Source organism: Dryas octopetala, chromosome 1, assembly GCF_963921425.1.
Source record: "Dryas octopetala chromosome 1, drDryOcto1.1, whole genome shotgun sequence".
NCBI classification, from domain to species: domain Eukaryota; kingdom Viridiplantae; phylum Streptophyta; class Magnoliopsida; order Rosales; family Rosaceae; genus Dryas; species Dryas octopetala.
In genome coordinates this window covers 1,057,781-1,072,799 of record NC_141366.1, presented here as the reverse complement: position 1 = coordinate 1,072,799, position 15,019 = coordinate 1,057,781, and the positions used below count along the sequence as shown (strand labels likewise).

At 37.5% G+C, this 15,019-nt stretch overlaps 2 protein-coding genes and 1 pseudogene across 4 annotated transcripts; all 3 read left to right on the top strand.

The window, feature by feature from the left end:
• The first annotated feature begins 634 nt into the window (after positions 1-634).
• On the top strand, positions 635-3,163 carry LOC147296117 (uncharacterized; annotated as a pseudogene). Its single transcript, XR_015119871.1, has 4 exons — positions 635-1,113; positions 1,679-1,883; positions 1,978-2,258; positions 2,445-3,163. The product of XR_015119871.1 is annotated as an uncharacterized LOC147296117 (transcript).
• Positions 3,164-3,244: 81 nt separating this feature from the next.
• LOC147296116 (TATA-box-binding protein 2-like) lies at positions 3,245-5,149 on the top strand. Of its 2 annotated transcripts, XM_086249408.1 has the most exons (3): positions 3,245-3,993; positions 4,070-4,143; positions 4,626-5,149. In XM_086249408.1, coding segments are annotated over exons 1-3 (609 nt in total). In that variant the 5' UTR covers positions 3,245-3,459; the 3' UTR covers positions 4,627-5,149. The 2 variants fall into 2 exon arrangements, with proteins under 2 accessions (XP_086105534.1, XP_086105533.1); XM_086249407.1 differs by having other exon boundaries at positions 3,245-4,143.
• Positions 5,150-5,805: 656 nt separating this feature from the next.
• LOC147296115 (MIF4G domain-containing protein / MA3 domain-containing protein) lies at positions 5,806-13,126 on the top strand. The gene is made up of 8 exons (XM_086228853.1): positions 5,806-5,977; positions 6,300-7,481; positions 7,661-7,850; positions 8,881-8,984; positions 9,076-9,178; positions 9,260-9,573; positions 9,988-10,293; positions 12,449-13,126. Exons 2-8 carry the CDS (start codon positions 6,405-6,407, stop codon positions 12,812-12,814), a joined length of 2,460 nt encoding a protein of 819 aa, XP_086084979.1. The 5' UTR covers positions 5,806-5,977; positions 6,300-6,404; the 3' UTR covers positions 12,815-13,126.
• Positions 13,127-15,019: the final 1,893 nt, after the last annotated feature.

The following is a 15,019-nucleotide window of genomic DNA, read 5'->3' as shown; positions in this document are numbered from 1 at the left end:
TCACTTGGGTCCATTAACGCAAATATGATTGCCTGAGCAACCTCTTCATTGCAAGAAGCAGCATAGATCAACCATTCAACCCCAATGAGATTGCAGTGAATGTGACCACATCAAGTATAGGAATCAGCTTACTACGTATCTTCTCATTCTGAGCACCAGCATATGCAATCCCCAGGCCCATTATTGCACCAATTCGGATAGATGGATCTTCTTTATCAATGTATTCACCCACAAGTGCCAGTGCAGGATCATAATCATTCTTGATACTGCGATTCACAATCCCAACCCCTAACAATGCACCAGCAATAACATGGTGATCAACAGCTTCAGGTTCAGCATTGTGCTTCATGTGAACAGCATCAATTTGCTGTACTAGTTCCATGAGATCATCAATTGGGGTCTCTTCACTCTGCCTTTGTTCTCCTACTCTTTCCTCTTTATATAATAATATACTCTTTCCCTCTTGCACAAGAAAAGCTCAGACCCTCTTTCTCCAATTTCCTATTAGGATTAGGATTTGGGTGGGCCAACTAAACCGAGAGTGAGACTGAGAAACACACAGTGCCCGTTAATCTTTACACTTATAGATTAGGCTTATTAGGGTTTTGGGGGTTTAGCTAAAAATCGCAATTTGAATTCTGAAATGTCGAAGCTACGAATAGCAAAGAATGCCGAGGTCTACATTCCTCCATACAAATTGGCCCGCATGATGAACCCTGCGAAAGAGCGTCAATGGCTTGGTCAACAAAGTCAACTCCACCAACATCAAGAACATAATTCTGGAGGTTTTTTCAGAGAATATGACCCGCGGAAGGGGGCTTTTCTGCTTTCACAGATGTGTTCTCTGCTTTGGTTTCCTAAGGTGGGTCATCTTCTGCTGAGACGACTCATCGCTTCGGAGGGCGTTTAAGCGGAACGACAAGCCCCAACTTGTCGCTGCTGTTAAATTTGTAGCACATCTTGTCAATCAACAAGTGGCTCATGAGATTATAGCGTTGGAATTGCTCACAGTGTTGCTTGAGAATCCGACTGATGATAGTGTTGAAGTTGCTGTTGGGTTTGTCACCGAGAGTGGATCACTGCTGCAGGACCTTTCGCCTAAAGGGCTCCATGGTGGGTTAACTGTTTGATTTAATTCCCTACCATTTTTGAGCTAGCGTTTTTGGTTTTGTGCATTCTCTTATGTGATTATATATTGTATCTATATGCTTCTTATCCTAATATCATATTCTGAACTTACCCATTGATCAATCTTTATTTATATAAATGTGGAAAAATACATGGATTGAATGTTGCTAATACTTTAGTCTAATTAGCTTATATTATGTAAGGTTGTTATTGTAGTCTTTGGTGATGAAATATTGATTAGTTCAGATGTAAAACAAGTAAACCTATTATGCCTATAATCCAGACATAATATTAGGATGTTATCATCCTTTGTTGATGTGGCATTTTTGCATATTTGATAATGATGATGGTCAAATGCTGAATGGTGCAAGAACCCCATTTTATTGCTCAACTGTGAACTAGAAATTGTGTTTTAGTTATCTATTTTTCCTTTTGCAAAGGTAATAACTAGTACACTAATAGTTAAATTCTATATAAGATTCATAGGACCTTTTCTTTTTCAGAAGGTTGTTTTGTCTGACATTGCTGTTATCATTTGTAATTTTTGCAGGCTTCTTTGTGCACTTTCGTGGAATTCTTCATGAAGGAGAAATAGACAAAAGAGTTCAATTTTTTATTGAAGGCTTATTTGCAATACGGAAAGCCAAGTTTCAGGGGTACCTAGCTGTTCTTCCAGAATTGGACCTTGTTGAGCAGGAAGACCAATTGACCCATGAGTTTTCTCTTCAAGAAGAGATAGATCCAGAAACTAACCTTGTTACGTCTTATGTTGCTAATTTAGTTTTCGTTTGTTGACCTACCTATGATTTTTTGTCATTGTGGATGCTAACATTTCCATTGTGCCTATGCAGATATTTTCAATCTCGATCCTGATTTCCTTGAGAATGATAAACGCTATGAAGAATTAAAGAAAAACATACTTGGTGAGGAGTCTGAAGATGAAGAAGGTTCCGATGGAGTATCAGATGGTGAGGATGAGCTTGAGCAGCAGATGAAAATAGAAGATGAGACAGAGACAAGTCTTGTAAATCTTCGAAGAACAATCTATCTTATATATAATCACGTCCAGTGTATATTTTGAGGAGGCAGGTCATAAGCTCCTGAAGATTGAATTTCATCCTGGCCAGGAGGTGAGTGATGCAAATCCTAAACTATCCATTTTCTTGATCATCCTTCTTCATGATTTTCATTTTGATTTTAGTTGATATGCAATCTTTTCTTAAGTTGTATAATTGTTTCTCCAGCATTTCAATATACTGTTGTTCAATTTGGTGTCTGTTGAAGAATGATAATCATCTTGATCTTGACCTTTACAGATGGAGCTATGCGTCATGCTTTTGGAATGCTGCAGTCAGGATAAATCTTTCCTCCGCTATTATGGTCTTTGAGAAATGCTTTGTTGATCAGTACTCAATGATTCACCGGCTTGAAACAAACAAGCTCCGAAACGTTGCCAAGTTTTTTTCCCATTTGCTTGCCACTGATGCTCTTCCCTGGCATGTCTTAGCCTATATATGCTTGACTGAAGAGGACACCACTTCTTCTTCTTCTCGTATTTTTATCAAGATCCTTTTCCAGGACTTGTCGGAGCATCTGAGCCTTCGTTTGCTAAATGATAGGCTCACAGATGCTGCAATGCAGGAGTCTTTGGAATCTGTTTTCCCAAAGGATACTCCCAAGAACACGATTTGCCATCAACTTTTTCACGTCCATTGGGCTTGGGTGGCATCACTGAGAACCTGTGTGAGTACTTGAAGTATATGCCACGCCTCATTATGCATCAACAAAAACCAGTGTTAGATGAAGAATCTCAGAGTTCTAGATCCGATGAAAGACACAAAGTGCAGGAGGAGAGATTAGAGTGTTTTGCTTTTGTTTTGTACTAACATATTAGAGTTCTTCTACTGTGATGAGAATTGATGTGCATGATTTTCTCTCGATTACTTGTTAGGTTGTAATGCAAATAGCTATGTACTTCATTAGTGGCATATAACTATACAAGTAAAGAAAATCCAATATATCCCACATCGATAACGCAGAGATACCCGGTCCCTTTTCTCCTCTATAAAATCACTCCTGAGCCTTGACTACGTTTTGAAATTTTGTGGGCCCTGAATTTTGTCCGTCAAAGGTTTTATCAGTGTTGGGCTTTTTATGAAGCTTGATCGTAATTATTTTTTCAGTCCTTTTATAATTCGATATAACAGAAAAGAAAGGTTCACCTATTCCTATCAGGACTTAGGGATTTAGGGGCAGTACCTATATTAGAGACCAAAGACCAATTGCATCTTGTTTATAAACCTAGAACACCAAAGTCAACGCGCTCTTCTCATGGCAGAAGAAGCAGGGTTAGAAGGAAGCAGCGAAGCAGTAGATCTGAAGAAGCACCCTTCTGGAATAGTCCCAACTCTCCAGAACATAGTCTCCACAGTCAATTTGGACTGTAAATTGGATCTGAAGGCCATTGCATTGCATGCTCGCAATGCAGAGTACAACCCCAAGCGTTTTGCAGCTGTGATTATGAGAATACGAGAACCCAAGACCACCGCATTGATATTTGCATCTGGTAAGATGGTCTGTACTGGAGCCAAGAGCGAACAACAATCCAAATTGGCAGCACGCAAGTACGCTCGAATCGTCCAGAAGCTAGGGTCTCCAGCACAGTTCAAGGATTTCAAAATTCAGAACATCGTTGCTTCTTGTGATGTTAAATTCCCCATTAGACTTGAAGGTCTGGCGTATTCCCATGGTGCTTTCTCAAGCTATGAACCAGAATTGTTTCCGGGGTTGATTTATCGAATGAAACAACCCAAGATTGTGCTGCTTATCTTTGTGTCTGGAAAAATTGTTATTACAGGAGCTAAGGTGAATAATTTTGACAGGCTTTGTTTTGATTTTCGTTTTGTTTTTTCCCCTGAAGAGGATATTTTCAATTCTTCAGGTAAGAGACGATACATACAAAGCCTTTGAGAACATTTACCCAGTTCTTACAGAATTCAGGAAAAATCAGCAGTGGTATGACACTTACCTTTTCAATTATAGTATGATTTTCATTGCCAAGCTAGCTTGTATTGAGTCCAGTCTTGTATCCAATGAATGCTATGGACTGGTAAATTGTTGGGCCTGGTTTGAATTGTAAATAAGAAGGGAGATTGTCCATTGGTGGACTGGTGAATGAAGATACATTTTTTATGGCCTGACAATGAAGATAGATTGAGACCTGTTATTCTGTTTCTTGGTTTCCCTGTGTCTGTGTCTGGGTAAACAAAATGTGTACCCATGGGGTGAGCTTTATATGAGTCTAGGGTTATTGGATGCTTTATATGACACCAAGAAAGAAGATTGTTGCAGCCACTATTACATCTACTCTGACTATGAATGAGCACTAATGATTCCTTTATAACCCACCACTTATGCATGCTTGTAGAATTTTCAATAGTTGCTCTACTTTGCTGTTTGTTGAAGAATGATAATCATCTTGGTTTTGACATTTGCAGATGGAGCTGTATCATGCTTTTGTCGAGAGAGAACCTTCCTCTGGTATTATGGTCTCAGAGGTTGTGTATGATCAGCAAACTCCACCAGAAATCTTTTGAGGAATGCTTTGTTGATCAGTCCTCAATGATTCACCGGCTTGAAACAAACAAGCTACGAAACGTTCCCAAGTTTTGCACCCATTTATTTGCCACTGAAGAGGACACCACTTGTTCTCGTATTTTTTTCAAGATCCTCTTCCAGGACTTATTGGAACATTTGGCCTCCGTCTTTGGAATATGTTTTTCTAAAGGATACTTCCAACAACACAATATTCGCCATCCATTTTTTCACATCCATTGGGCTTGGTGACACAAAATTTTGGGTGAACATAAACATATCTGTTATATCAGTCTATTCGAAGAAAACCAAAATCTGTTACATTATAAATTACTTTTATCGTTTTATGCATTTTACTTTGGTTTATGAAACCATTACTCTGTATTGATCCAGTTTCTTCAATGTTAGAATGTTGGCAACAAATAAATTAAAAGAAGGTTTACTTAAGGCTATTATTGAGAGTCCCTATGTGGCATCGGTGGGCCAATTTTCTGCTTATATAAACTGCCACGTGGTGGACAAAAAATTATTTAAACCATCTGTTATTTTAAAGAAAAACATTAAATTCAATTAAAAATTTAAAACTGAAAAATAGATCAAATTCCCAATCCAAACGCAGCCTCTGTGTTTGCTCAAGTGATCGTGACTGGCTCGGCTTCTAGTTCCAGATCTTCCTCCGAATCTTTCTAGCACTCGACTGTTACTCTCTCTTCTCCTCGTCTTCTTCTTCGACTTCGATAAGCTTAGGTACGCTTGCGGCCCAAATGTTTAAATTTCAGGAACTTGGTTGGGTGGGTGGAGGGAGAGAGGGAGGGGTGGGTCAGTGGGTGGAGGAGAGAGAGAAAGAGAGAGAGGAGGGGTGGGTTTTGGAATTGGGATTTTGGGTTTTTTTTTTTTTTTTTTTTTCTAATTGAATTTAATGTTTTTCTTTAAAATATCAGATTTTTTAAAATTAACTTTTTGTCGATGTGGCATGCAAAGATAGGCCATAGGCCCTCTGTTTCGGGCTGTGTAACCTGTGTTGTCCTATATTTATTTGGGCTTGTTGTTACTTGTTAGGGCCTCTCTTGTGAGGAAAACAAAATATAATTAAAAAACACGTTCTTCATCTGAGTTCGTTCCTCATAAGCTTTGTTGCAGAAGCAATAGACGGTCCTTCTTCCATTGCGCCTTGCTCGCCTCTCAGTTTCATACTTTGCTCGCTACTCTCCTTCATTCTAGTGTCTCCTTCATTGTAGCGTCGTCTTTATAACAGGTATACTTTTCTCTATTATTTAGTTTATTTTTAATTTTTACGGTTAGGGTTTCTGTGTTGAACATTCTCTTTCTCTGCATTTTATACTTTAAGGGATTCTCGGTATTTTCATGAGTTTGAGTCTATATTTTAGTATAATTTTTTTTTTCTCTCAGTATTTGTATGATTTAGTGATTTGGGATTCTCTTCTTCCGTATTTTTTCCCCTTTAAACTCAAATTACTCGTTTGTAACTTACTATTTTCTAATATTTACTTGTTTATTTCCTGGTTTGACTTGCTAATATCGATTGTGAATTATATCTTTTCTTTTGGGCATTACAGGGATCTTTTTGAATCAACTGGCAGTGAAAATTTTTGGTGAACAGGCTGGTGTTTCAGTCCTCTGTGAACTTCACTTTTGCATATCAAGTTTGGGTTTAGATTTTAATGGCGAGAAAGTATAGTAGTGAATCGAGTGATGATGATGTGAGGGGTGAAAGAGATGAGAGATGGGATGGGCATCGTAATGATGATAAAGATAGAAAAAGGGCTGGTGAGAGAGATTCTAATGAAGGAAGTGGAAGGTGGCAGGATGAACATCTAGGTAGGGAGGAACCCCAACAAAGTTCTGATGAAGATGGTGAGCTGGTAGAGGAAGATAGGGGTAAGCGAGAAAGGGAAAGAAAGCATGTCAATGGGCATAGGCGACGTGAAAGTGGGGAGGGTGATCAGCGGAGAGAAACTCATAAAAGTTCCGAAGAAGATGATGAACGAGTGAAGAGGTACCAGCATGAAAATGAGAAAACCCATCGGCGTGAGAATGAACATAGACGGCGAGAGACCGAGGATGATCATAGAAACAGGGGCCGACATTCACGTCACTATTCGGAGCACAAGGATGAAAGGGAAGAGCACAGACATTCGGAACGAAAAAGGGATATAAGAGATGATGATAAGCAAAGGAGGGATAGAAACCAGGATGGTGATGGCGATCTAAAGTATCGTAGAAATAAGGAGGTGAATGAAAGACGAGGACATAGTCGAAGTTTAAGGGAGAGGGATGAGCGAGATAGTAGGGTGAATGAAAATTCAAAGCCTCAAGGACGATCAGCAGTGCAAGAAGGCAATATGAGTACCGATATGTCAAATTTAGGAAAGAGTGGTGGAGTTTATATTCCACCATTTAAGTTGGCCCGAATGATGAAAGAGGTCGAAGATAAAAGTAGTGTTGAGTATCAGCGATTGACATGGGATGCCCTCCGAAAGAGTATCAATGGGCTTGTGAACAAGGTCAATGCTACAAACATAAAGAATATAATTCCTGAGATCTTTTCAGAGAATCTGATTCGTGGAAGGGGTCTGTTCTGCAGATCTTGTATGAAATCTCAGATGGCATCTCCAGGTTTCACAGATGTCTTTGCTGCTTTTGTTGCCGTTGTCAACACTAAGTTCCCTGAGGTTGGTGATCTTCTGTTGAGAAGAATTGTCTTACAGCTAAAGAGAGCATTTAAGCGGAATGACAAGGTGTGTTTTTACCCCTTCTTTGTTATTCTACTTGCTTTATTGCTTTTTCGTTTATGCTTGGAAAATTTCACTCACACGGTGACACTAAGCCCAAATGAGGCTTTTTTAATTTAGTGTTGTCTGATAGTAAAATATCTTTTACTTAGATTGCTTTTTTGACTGCTTTACTTTGTGATCAGCCGCAACTACTAGCTGCCGTTAAATTTATAGCACATCTTGTCAACCAGCAAGTAGCTCATGAGATTATTTCTTTGGAATTGCTCACTGTGCTGCTGGAGAACCCTACGGATGACAGTGTTGAAGTTGCTGTTGGCTTTGTCACAGAGTGTGGATCAATACTGCAGGACCTTTCACCTAAAGGGCTCCATGGTGGGTATGCTGTTTGATTTGTTAGCATTTATGTGGTTTTGTGGTTTTTTCATTGATGTGATTAATGTGATCATGAACTGTATGTTTTTTCTTTATGTTTATTTGCGTTGCATCTTCCTAATTATACTTAGAACTTACACACTGCCAGATTATACCCTTTTTTCTTTTCATTATTTGGTTATCTAGTATACAAATCAAACTGATGTGAATGGGACACAATAAGACTTGTTAAAACAATAATTTGTGATGGTGTGTATGACAGTTGTGGAATCATTCAAAATTGAATGTGTTGTCTACTCTTGGTTATTTTACTGTCTCATCTATCCCAAACATTATTTTTTGTCAGTTTGGAGACTGCAAATCTTCTTGTTGCTTTTGTTTGTGGTCTAAAACTTCTTTTTCTTCTCAAACTATATTGTGTATAAGTTGCCTTTTGCCCTTTTGTCTGTGTAGCTTCTACTATTGTTATTGATAGTGCTAGATTCTGTTATCGTTATTGTAATATTGATGATAAAACAGTTTTTTGGTTATGTGAAAGGTTGGCCATCTTCCCTGCATATGCACAATGTTGGGATGAACTGATATTTTCTTAGGAAAGCTGTCATATGAAAGCTATTACGCTTTTAGTTCAGACATAAAACAAGTTAATATATAATGCCTATAATTCAGATACAATGTTAGGATGTTATCATCCTTCCTTGATGTATATCGAGTAGTGCTGCCCACAGCTGTGGAATTTTTGCATCCTTGACAATGATGATGATCTGGTGTTGAATGGTGCATGTATTACTATTTATTGCTTTATTTTACACCATTATTACTTAACTTGAAATTGTGTTCTATTTATCTTTCTTTTTTTTTCCCGTAAGAAAAGGCTAGTGTTTCGATCTTTATTTGTAAATTAGGAGTTTATGTTGCTATTTATACATTTTATTGCAGGGAATCCTCCTTATATTTTATACGGTTCACAGTACCTTTTCTTTTCCAGGAAGTTGTTTGACATTGCTCGTATCATTTGTACTTTTTGCAGGGATCTTTGAGCGCTTTCGTGGAATTCTTCATGAGGGAGAAATAGACAAAAGAGTTCAATTTTTGATTGAAGGCTTATTTGCAATACGGAAAGCCAAATTTCAGGTTGAGTCTATTTTGTCTTTGTGATGGTAAACTACATATAAACAAAGAATAGCCAGAACTCACAATTTGTTCTCTACATATGCATTTGCAGGGGTACCCAGCTGTTCGTCCAGAATTGGACCTTGTAGAGCAGGAAGACCAGTTAACCCACGAGATTTCTCTTCAAGAGGAGATAGATCCGGAAATTACCCTTGGTATGTTTACATTTGTTTGTAACCTTTCGACCTATGGCTATGCGTCATTGGAGATCTAACTTTTTGTTTGTGTTCATTTAGATATTTTCAAGCCGGATCCTGATTTCATTGAAAATGAGAAGCGCTATGAAGAATTGAAGAAAACCATACTTGGTGAGGAGTCTGAAGATGAAGAAGGTTCTGATGCAGTTTCAGATGGTGAGGATGACGACGATGACGACGAAGATGATGAAGAATCTGATGAAGAGGATGAGCTGCAGATGAAAATAAATGATGAGACCGAGACAAATCTTGTAAATCTTCGAAGAACAATCTATCTCACAATCATGTCCAGTGTAGATTTTGAGGAGGCAGGTCATAAGCTCCTGAAGATTAAACTTGAGCCTGGTCAAGAGGTGAGTGATACAATTCATGCATGGTGTTTCTATCTTGTTACACATGATAAGTGGGAAACTGGGATGTGTCTTTGTGCCATACTCTGCATTATATGGAAGATTGCTTATACTTGGCTAATAATCAGTTGAGCACAAACCTTGTGACACAAATTTGAATGAACCTAATATAAATATTAATGTAAAGCGAATTAAACTTGCAAGTATATGAATCATGTGTATCTTCTTAAAAAAAAAAGGTCTATGAATCACATGAAGACTCGAGTGTTTTATGAGACTATTTCCATAAGGATTGACTTGGAACAATCTAATTCTAGATATTTTACTCAACCAAGTTAACAGAAAGTTGGACTAATTTTATCTAAAACTAATATCATACTTTAATTTATAATAATCCTTTTGATTCAACATTTACAGATGGAGCTATGCGTCATGCTTTTGGAATGTTGCAGTCAGGAGAGAACCTACCTCCGGTACTATGGTCTCTTGGGGCAGAGGTTCTGCATGATCAACAAAATCCACCAGGAAAATTTTGAGAAATGCTTTGTGCAGCAATATTCCATGATTCACCGGCTTGAAACAAATAAGCTACGTAATGTTGCGAAGTTTTTCGCCCATTTACTTGGCACAGATGCCCTTCCCTGGCATGTCTTAGCTTATATACGCTTGACTGAAGAGGACACCACTTCTTCTTCTCGTATTTTTATCAAGATCCTTTTCCAGGTAACAGAAAGAAATTTCACTTTCATACATTTCTGTTGGTTTGTAGGCCTTCCATTTCTTGTTACAATGGTGGCAACTGTACTTCCTCTTCTGAGATGGGTCAACGTAAAATTGATCATAAAGACAAGCCCTAAAACATGTGATATTTTAGGGTTATGCTTATAATCATTAGTGACCTCTGCCTCTGAGTGAATCCTTTTCTTTACAGCATTTCATAACTCATAGGCCGTATTTGTTTAACCGGATTTCATTTTAGGAATGGGAATTAATTTCCCATTCTGCCAAAATGGAACGTTTGGTTAGTTTTTATTAACTGGAAAGGAAACAGATGTAAGGAATCAATTCCACTCAATGGCCTGAATTGAAATACCAATGGAGAGGCGGTATTTCTATTCCATTCGACATATGGAATGGAAAATTATAGCAAATAACCCTTTAAAATTCAGTAACTATACAAATTAAGAAAAGAAAAAATGGAAACCTTCATTATCGGAGTCTAGTGCAGAGCCATTAGTAAATGACTTGCATCACTCTGCATCCTATCTAATCTAGGTATATATCAATATTCTGTTGGGGAAGAAGACAGTTAATTATTCTAACAACCCTCTGGAAGATCTGAAACCAAAATAAGCTCTGCTAGTGCTGCCTCCTCCATTGAACCCCTCGCCCTCTCCCTTCGTTGCAAACCAAAAGGCTGCTTCCTCCATTAACATATATGACCCACTTTCATTAAGAGATCTGAAAATTGATTTAGATTCTTTCATTTCCAGCACAATAAATCGTGGGTTTCTAGAGGTTTCTTTATTATATTGGATCTTTGTATCGTCCTCTCTGGGTGGGTTTATGATTATATATATGAGGGGTTTTAATGGGCTGTCTCATTTCTCAATAAGAAGGATTTACAGAATTTTTTTCTTAATAAATGAAGGATTCACAGAAACTTGATGGCTTGATGTCTCATTTCTACTCTGTTTCTTTCATTTAGCAATTGTTTGATTTTATTATTATTTTTGTTTATATTGAATTTGGGGATCTTGGAAATTTGTTGATGTAAGACAAGCATAGGGCTGCTGTTCAGCTATAGTAATAGGGCAAAAACCACAGTAGAAAGGAAAATCCAGCAATAACAGTAGAAAAGACAGAGAATAAAGCTGTAGAATCAAAGTTGGAACGTAGATAGATGAGTTCTAGGGTTTAGGAACCGAAAAGAAGCTCTCACATCAGAAATCTCTGAATAATATTATGCCAAAAACTGTCTATTACAACCTAAGCCTTAAGCTTATATAGGGAAAACATAAACCTAAGATAACTAGGAAATGCATAAACCTAAACTAACTAGGAAAACATAAAGTAAAATGACCTTAAAGACCTAATGAAATAAGGAAACTAGACTCTAGGAATAAAAATTAAAAAGCTAGTAAAAAATAATAATAAGTCTTGGAACCCTAGGAGATGCTCCTGCATCATTTGTGGAATTATGGTGATGAAGCAATGCTGTTAAAATGAAATGACAATGGTATAAATTATAATAGAGGAGGAGGTGGTGGATTGTTGTAGCAGTGTTGGAGAAAGCAATGACGGTGGGTGTTTTGTTTTTATTTATTAAAAAGGGTATGATTGGAAAAATATCAAAGTGTTTAGTCAATTCTGATCATTATCTAATCTTCATTACTTAGTTATTCCAAATGCTAGAATGGAATGTTAATACTTTTCCAATCTGGGATGGAATGAAAAAAGAGTTGAATTCCTATTCCTACTCTAACATTCTTGTCAAACAAACGGGGCCATAGGGGCATTGATAGGTCTGATTGAGAATTAACAGACTTTAGGATTGAAAGATCAAAGGTACGATGTAGGCTAGCTGAGAGAATAGTTGAAGCACAATGAAATGGTAACCTGATTGACTGTTGTATCTTTGTCCATGAAATGGCTTTTTTTCTTATTTTCCATACCATAAGGTGTGGCATTGGCTCAGGTTTTTGATTTCTTATCTGAGACTCAATGCATTAATATATCATTAGCTATTAAATTAAAGCCTTTTTCTCAGGCTAATTGCTGGAGTTATGATGTACTTTGCAGGTCTGAAGTGATTATTTTACAGAATGTTGATGTACATATGATTTAATATTCTAATTTGTTATTGCTTCTGGCGCAGGAATTGTCGGAGCATCTTGGCATCCGTTTGCTAAATGAGCGGCTGACAGATCCTGCAATGCAGGACTCTTACGAGTCTATTTTCCCAAGGGATAATCCCAAAAACACCCGATTTGCCATTAATTTTTTCACATCCATTGGGCTTGGTGGCATCACTGAGAACCTTCGTGAGTACTTGAAGCATATGCCACGCCTCATTATGCAACAACAAAAACCAGTGTCAGATGAAGAATCAGATGAAGAATCTGGGAGTTCTGGTTCGTCAGATTCGGGCACAGCTAGTTCCGAGTCTGAATCAGAATCATCTAGCTCTGAAAGTGAAAGTGATAGAGACGAAAGACGGAAGAAGCGTAGGAGGAGAGATTAGTGTTCTTTGCTGCCGTAGAATTAGATGTCATGATGCTCTCAAATAAAGCAGTGAACTCTATATCCTTTAATTTCACAAATTGTAGAATATTGCATGGATTCAATTTGTTGTGAATTTTTTGTTTATTTTCCAAGTAGAGGGAGATCAAGGGTGGGACAAAATAGTGGTGTAACTCTGTCAGCCTTGTCACACTGTATGAGGCGCCTGTTCAAATTTCTGCAGATTTTGTTTTCTGCTGTAGTGCAATATTCAAGGAGTGTCTTGTAATTTTGATATTCTATGAGCTATGCTTCTAGTGGTCCTTTTTGAACTATGTTATAGTTCAATCCAGTACCATATATAATTCATTGTGTGTTAAAATCTTGCTTTTGTTTCAACTGATTGCTGTTTAATGCTTTCACTGCAAAGGCATAGTATTAAACACATGGGTACAGCCTGGTGGTCACGTGACTCAAGTCCTTGTGGGATTTGCTTAACTTGAAAGCGAACCGTATATAACACTATCATCACATTGACAGTGTGCTGCTCCATTACCTTCCAAGTTACCCCAGTTTCAGCTTTCAATCAAGATTGGCCGAGTCATCATCCAACCACACAGTTGAACCAGTCCAACTATAACCGTCTCCCACCCAAACCCCAAACAACGACACCATTACACTTGTCTGCATTACTATATAATTTGTGGTGCCAAGTTCTCAAAATTGGTAGATTATCTGTTCATATTCAGTTTCTTTCAAGTAAGGCTAAGATAAAGAATCTTTTTACTCAATTAGAGACAGGAGAACAAGCCTAGTCTCTCACAAAGAATATGACTTAAAGTTGCTGTTGCATGTCACTACTACTGCTGTAATTGCAAGTAAGGCTAAGATAAAGCTAGTTTAATTGGAATTCTAACTTCTAAGTAAGGCTAAGATATCAAGATCACAAGATATTATCACTTTGGTAACTATTTTGCTTCCTAGAGAACGAATGACAGAGATATACAGCTTCAACCCTTGCACTCTTCTTCCTAGAAAGAAACTCGTAAGCATCGATTGCTTGTCATTCTGCAACAATCCCTTTCTTCTTGATGTCCACATGGTATACCTGACGTGCATAATTTTAAGCCTTATATATCCTTTCCCATTAATGTTCCTCTGTTGTCATTGTGGCTATTCACATCCAAGCAAATAATGACAAGGTTTTGGATGTCACTGTGCTTAATTAATTACTGAAAGCAACCTGAAATAGAAAACTTAGAGCCTTCTCAGCTACAGCTAATGCTCTGTATCTTCAACTTGTCCTATAAAGTAGAGTTTTGCTCAATACCATCTTGCCCTCTTTATTAGTAATGATCCCAACTTGCATATTTGTCCCAGCTGATGCAAATTTATGTGTATGAAAACAATAGCAACCAGCCACTTACACTTTTTCAATTAAATGTAAACCGAAAATGAAAGCAACTTAGCAACAATATATCTGTGCTGATGCACATATATGCCAACTCTATGTAGATAAGGTTGTATACTTATATATGTGTTACACCTAAATGCTACTTGGTTATATCATTGCGTAAGCAAAATTAATGTGTAACTGTAATCTACATGATGTGATAAGTTGTCACAAACCATGCATCTTTGCTTTGCTTCTCATAGTCTCTTATGATTTTTGGTTTTCTCTGTTTTTGTAGTTCTTTTCATTTATGTCTAGACATCACTTGGCATTCAATTCATAAGCAATTTCCTCCATTAATGGAAAACATTGTGATTTAAATAATCCCAAATAAAGAAAAAAATAGAGTCATAGACTCATAGCCTCATAGGCATTAGCAGATGAGAGAAAGTATTGCGCTACTTGAACGGTTGAACCATTAATTTTTTTTTACTAAAAAACAAAATGCCCCACCTCAACAGATCGAGGAAAGAGTAGGTATGATATGACTTTTTGGGAGAAAGAGTCATTATTTATATTTGTCTTGGTGTTGAATCACAGGATGCTCTCTCTCTCACTCACGGTTAGGGGTTGTTGCAGTGGATATAAAACCCAATAAATAATTAATTTCGAATAATTGTTGGTAACAAGAGGAAAACCAAACATATGCTTCACCCACTACTTTTTTAATCATGTGGATGTAATAATGCAAGCAACATTCTTTGGAAGCAACTAGGCATCAAAGATTCAAAATGTTAAAACAGCTGTAGCTGAAAGACAAGGACAAAATTCATT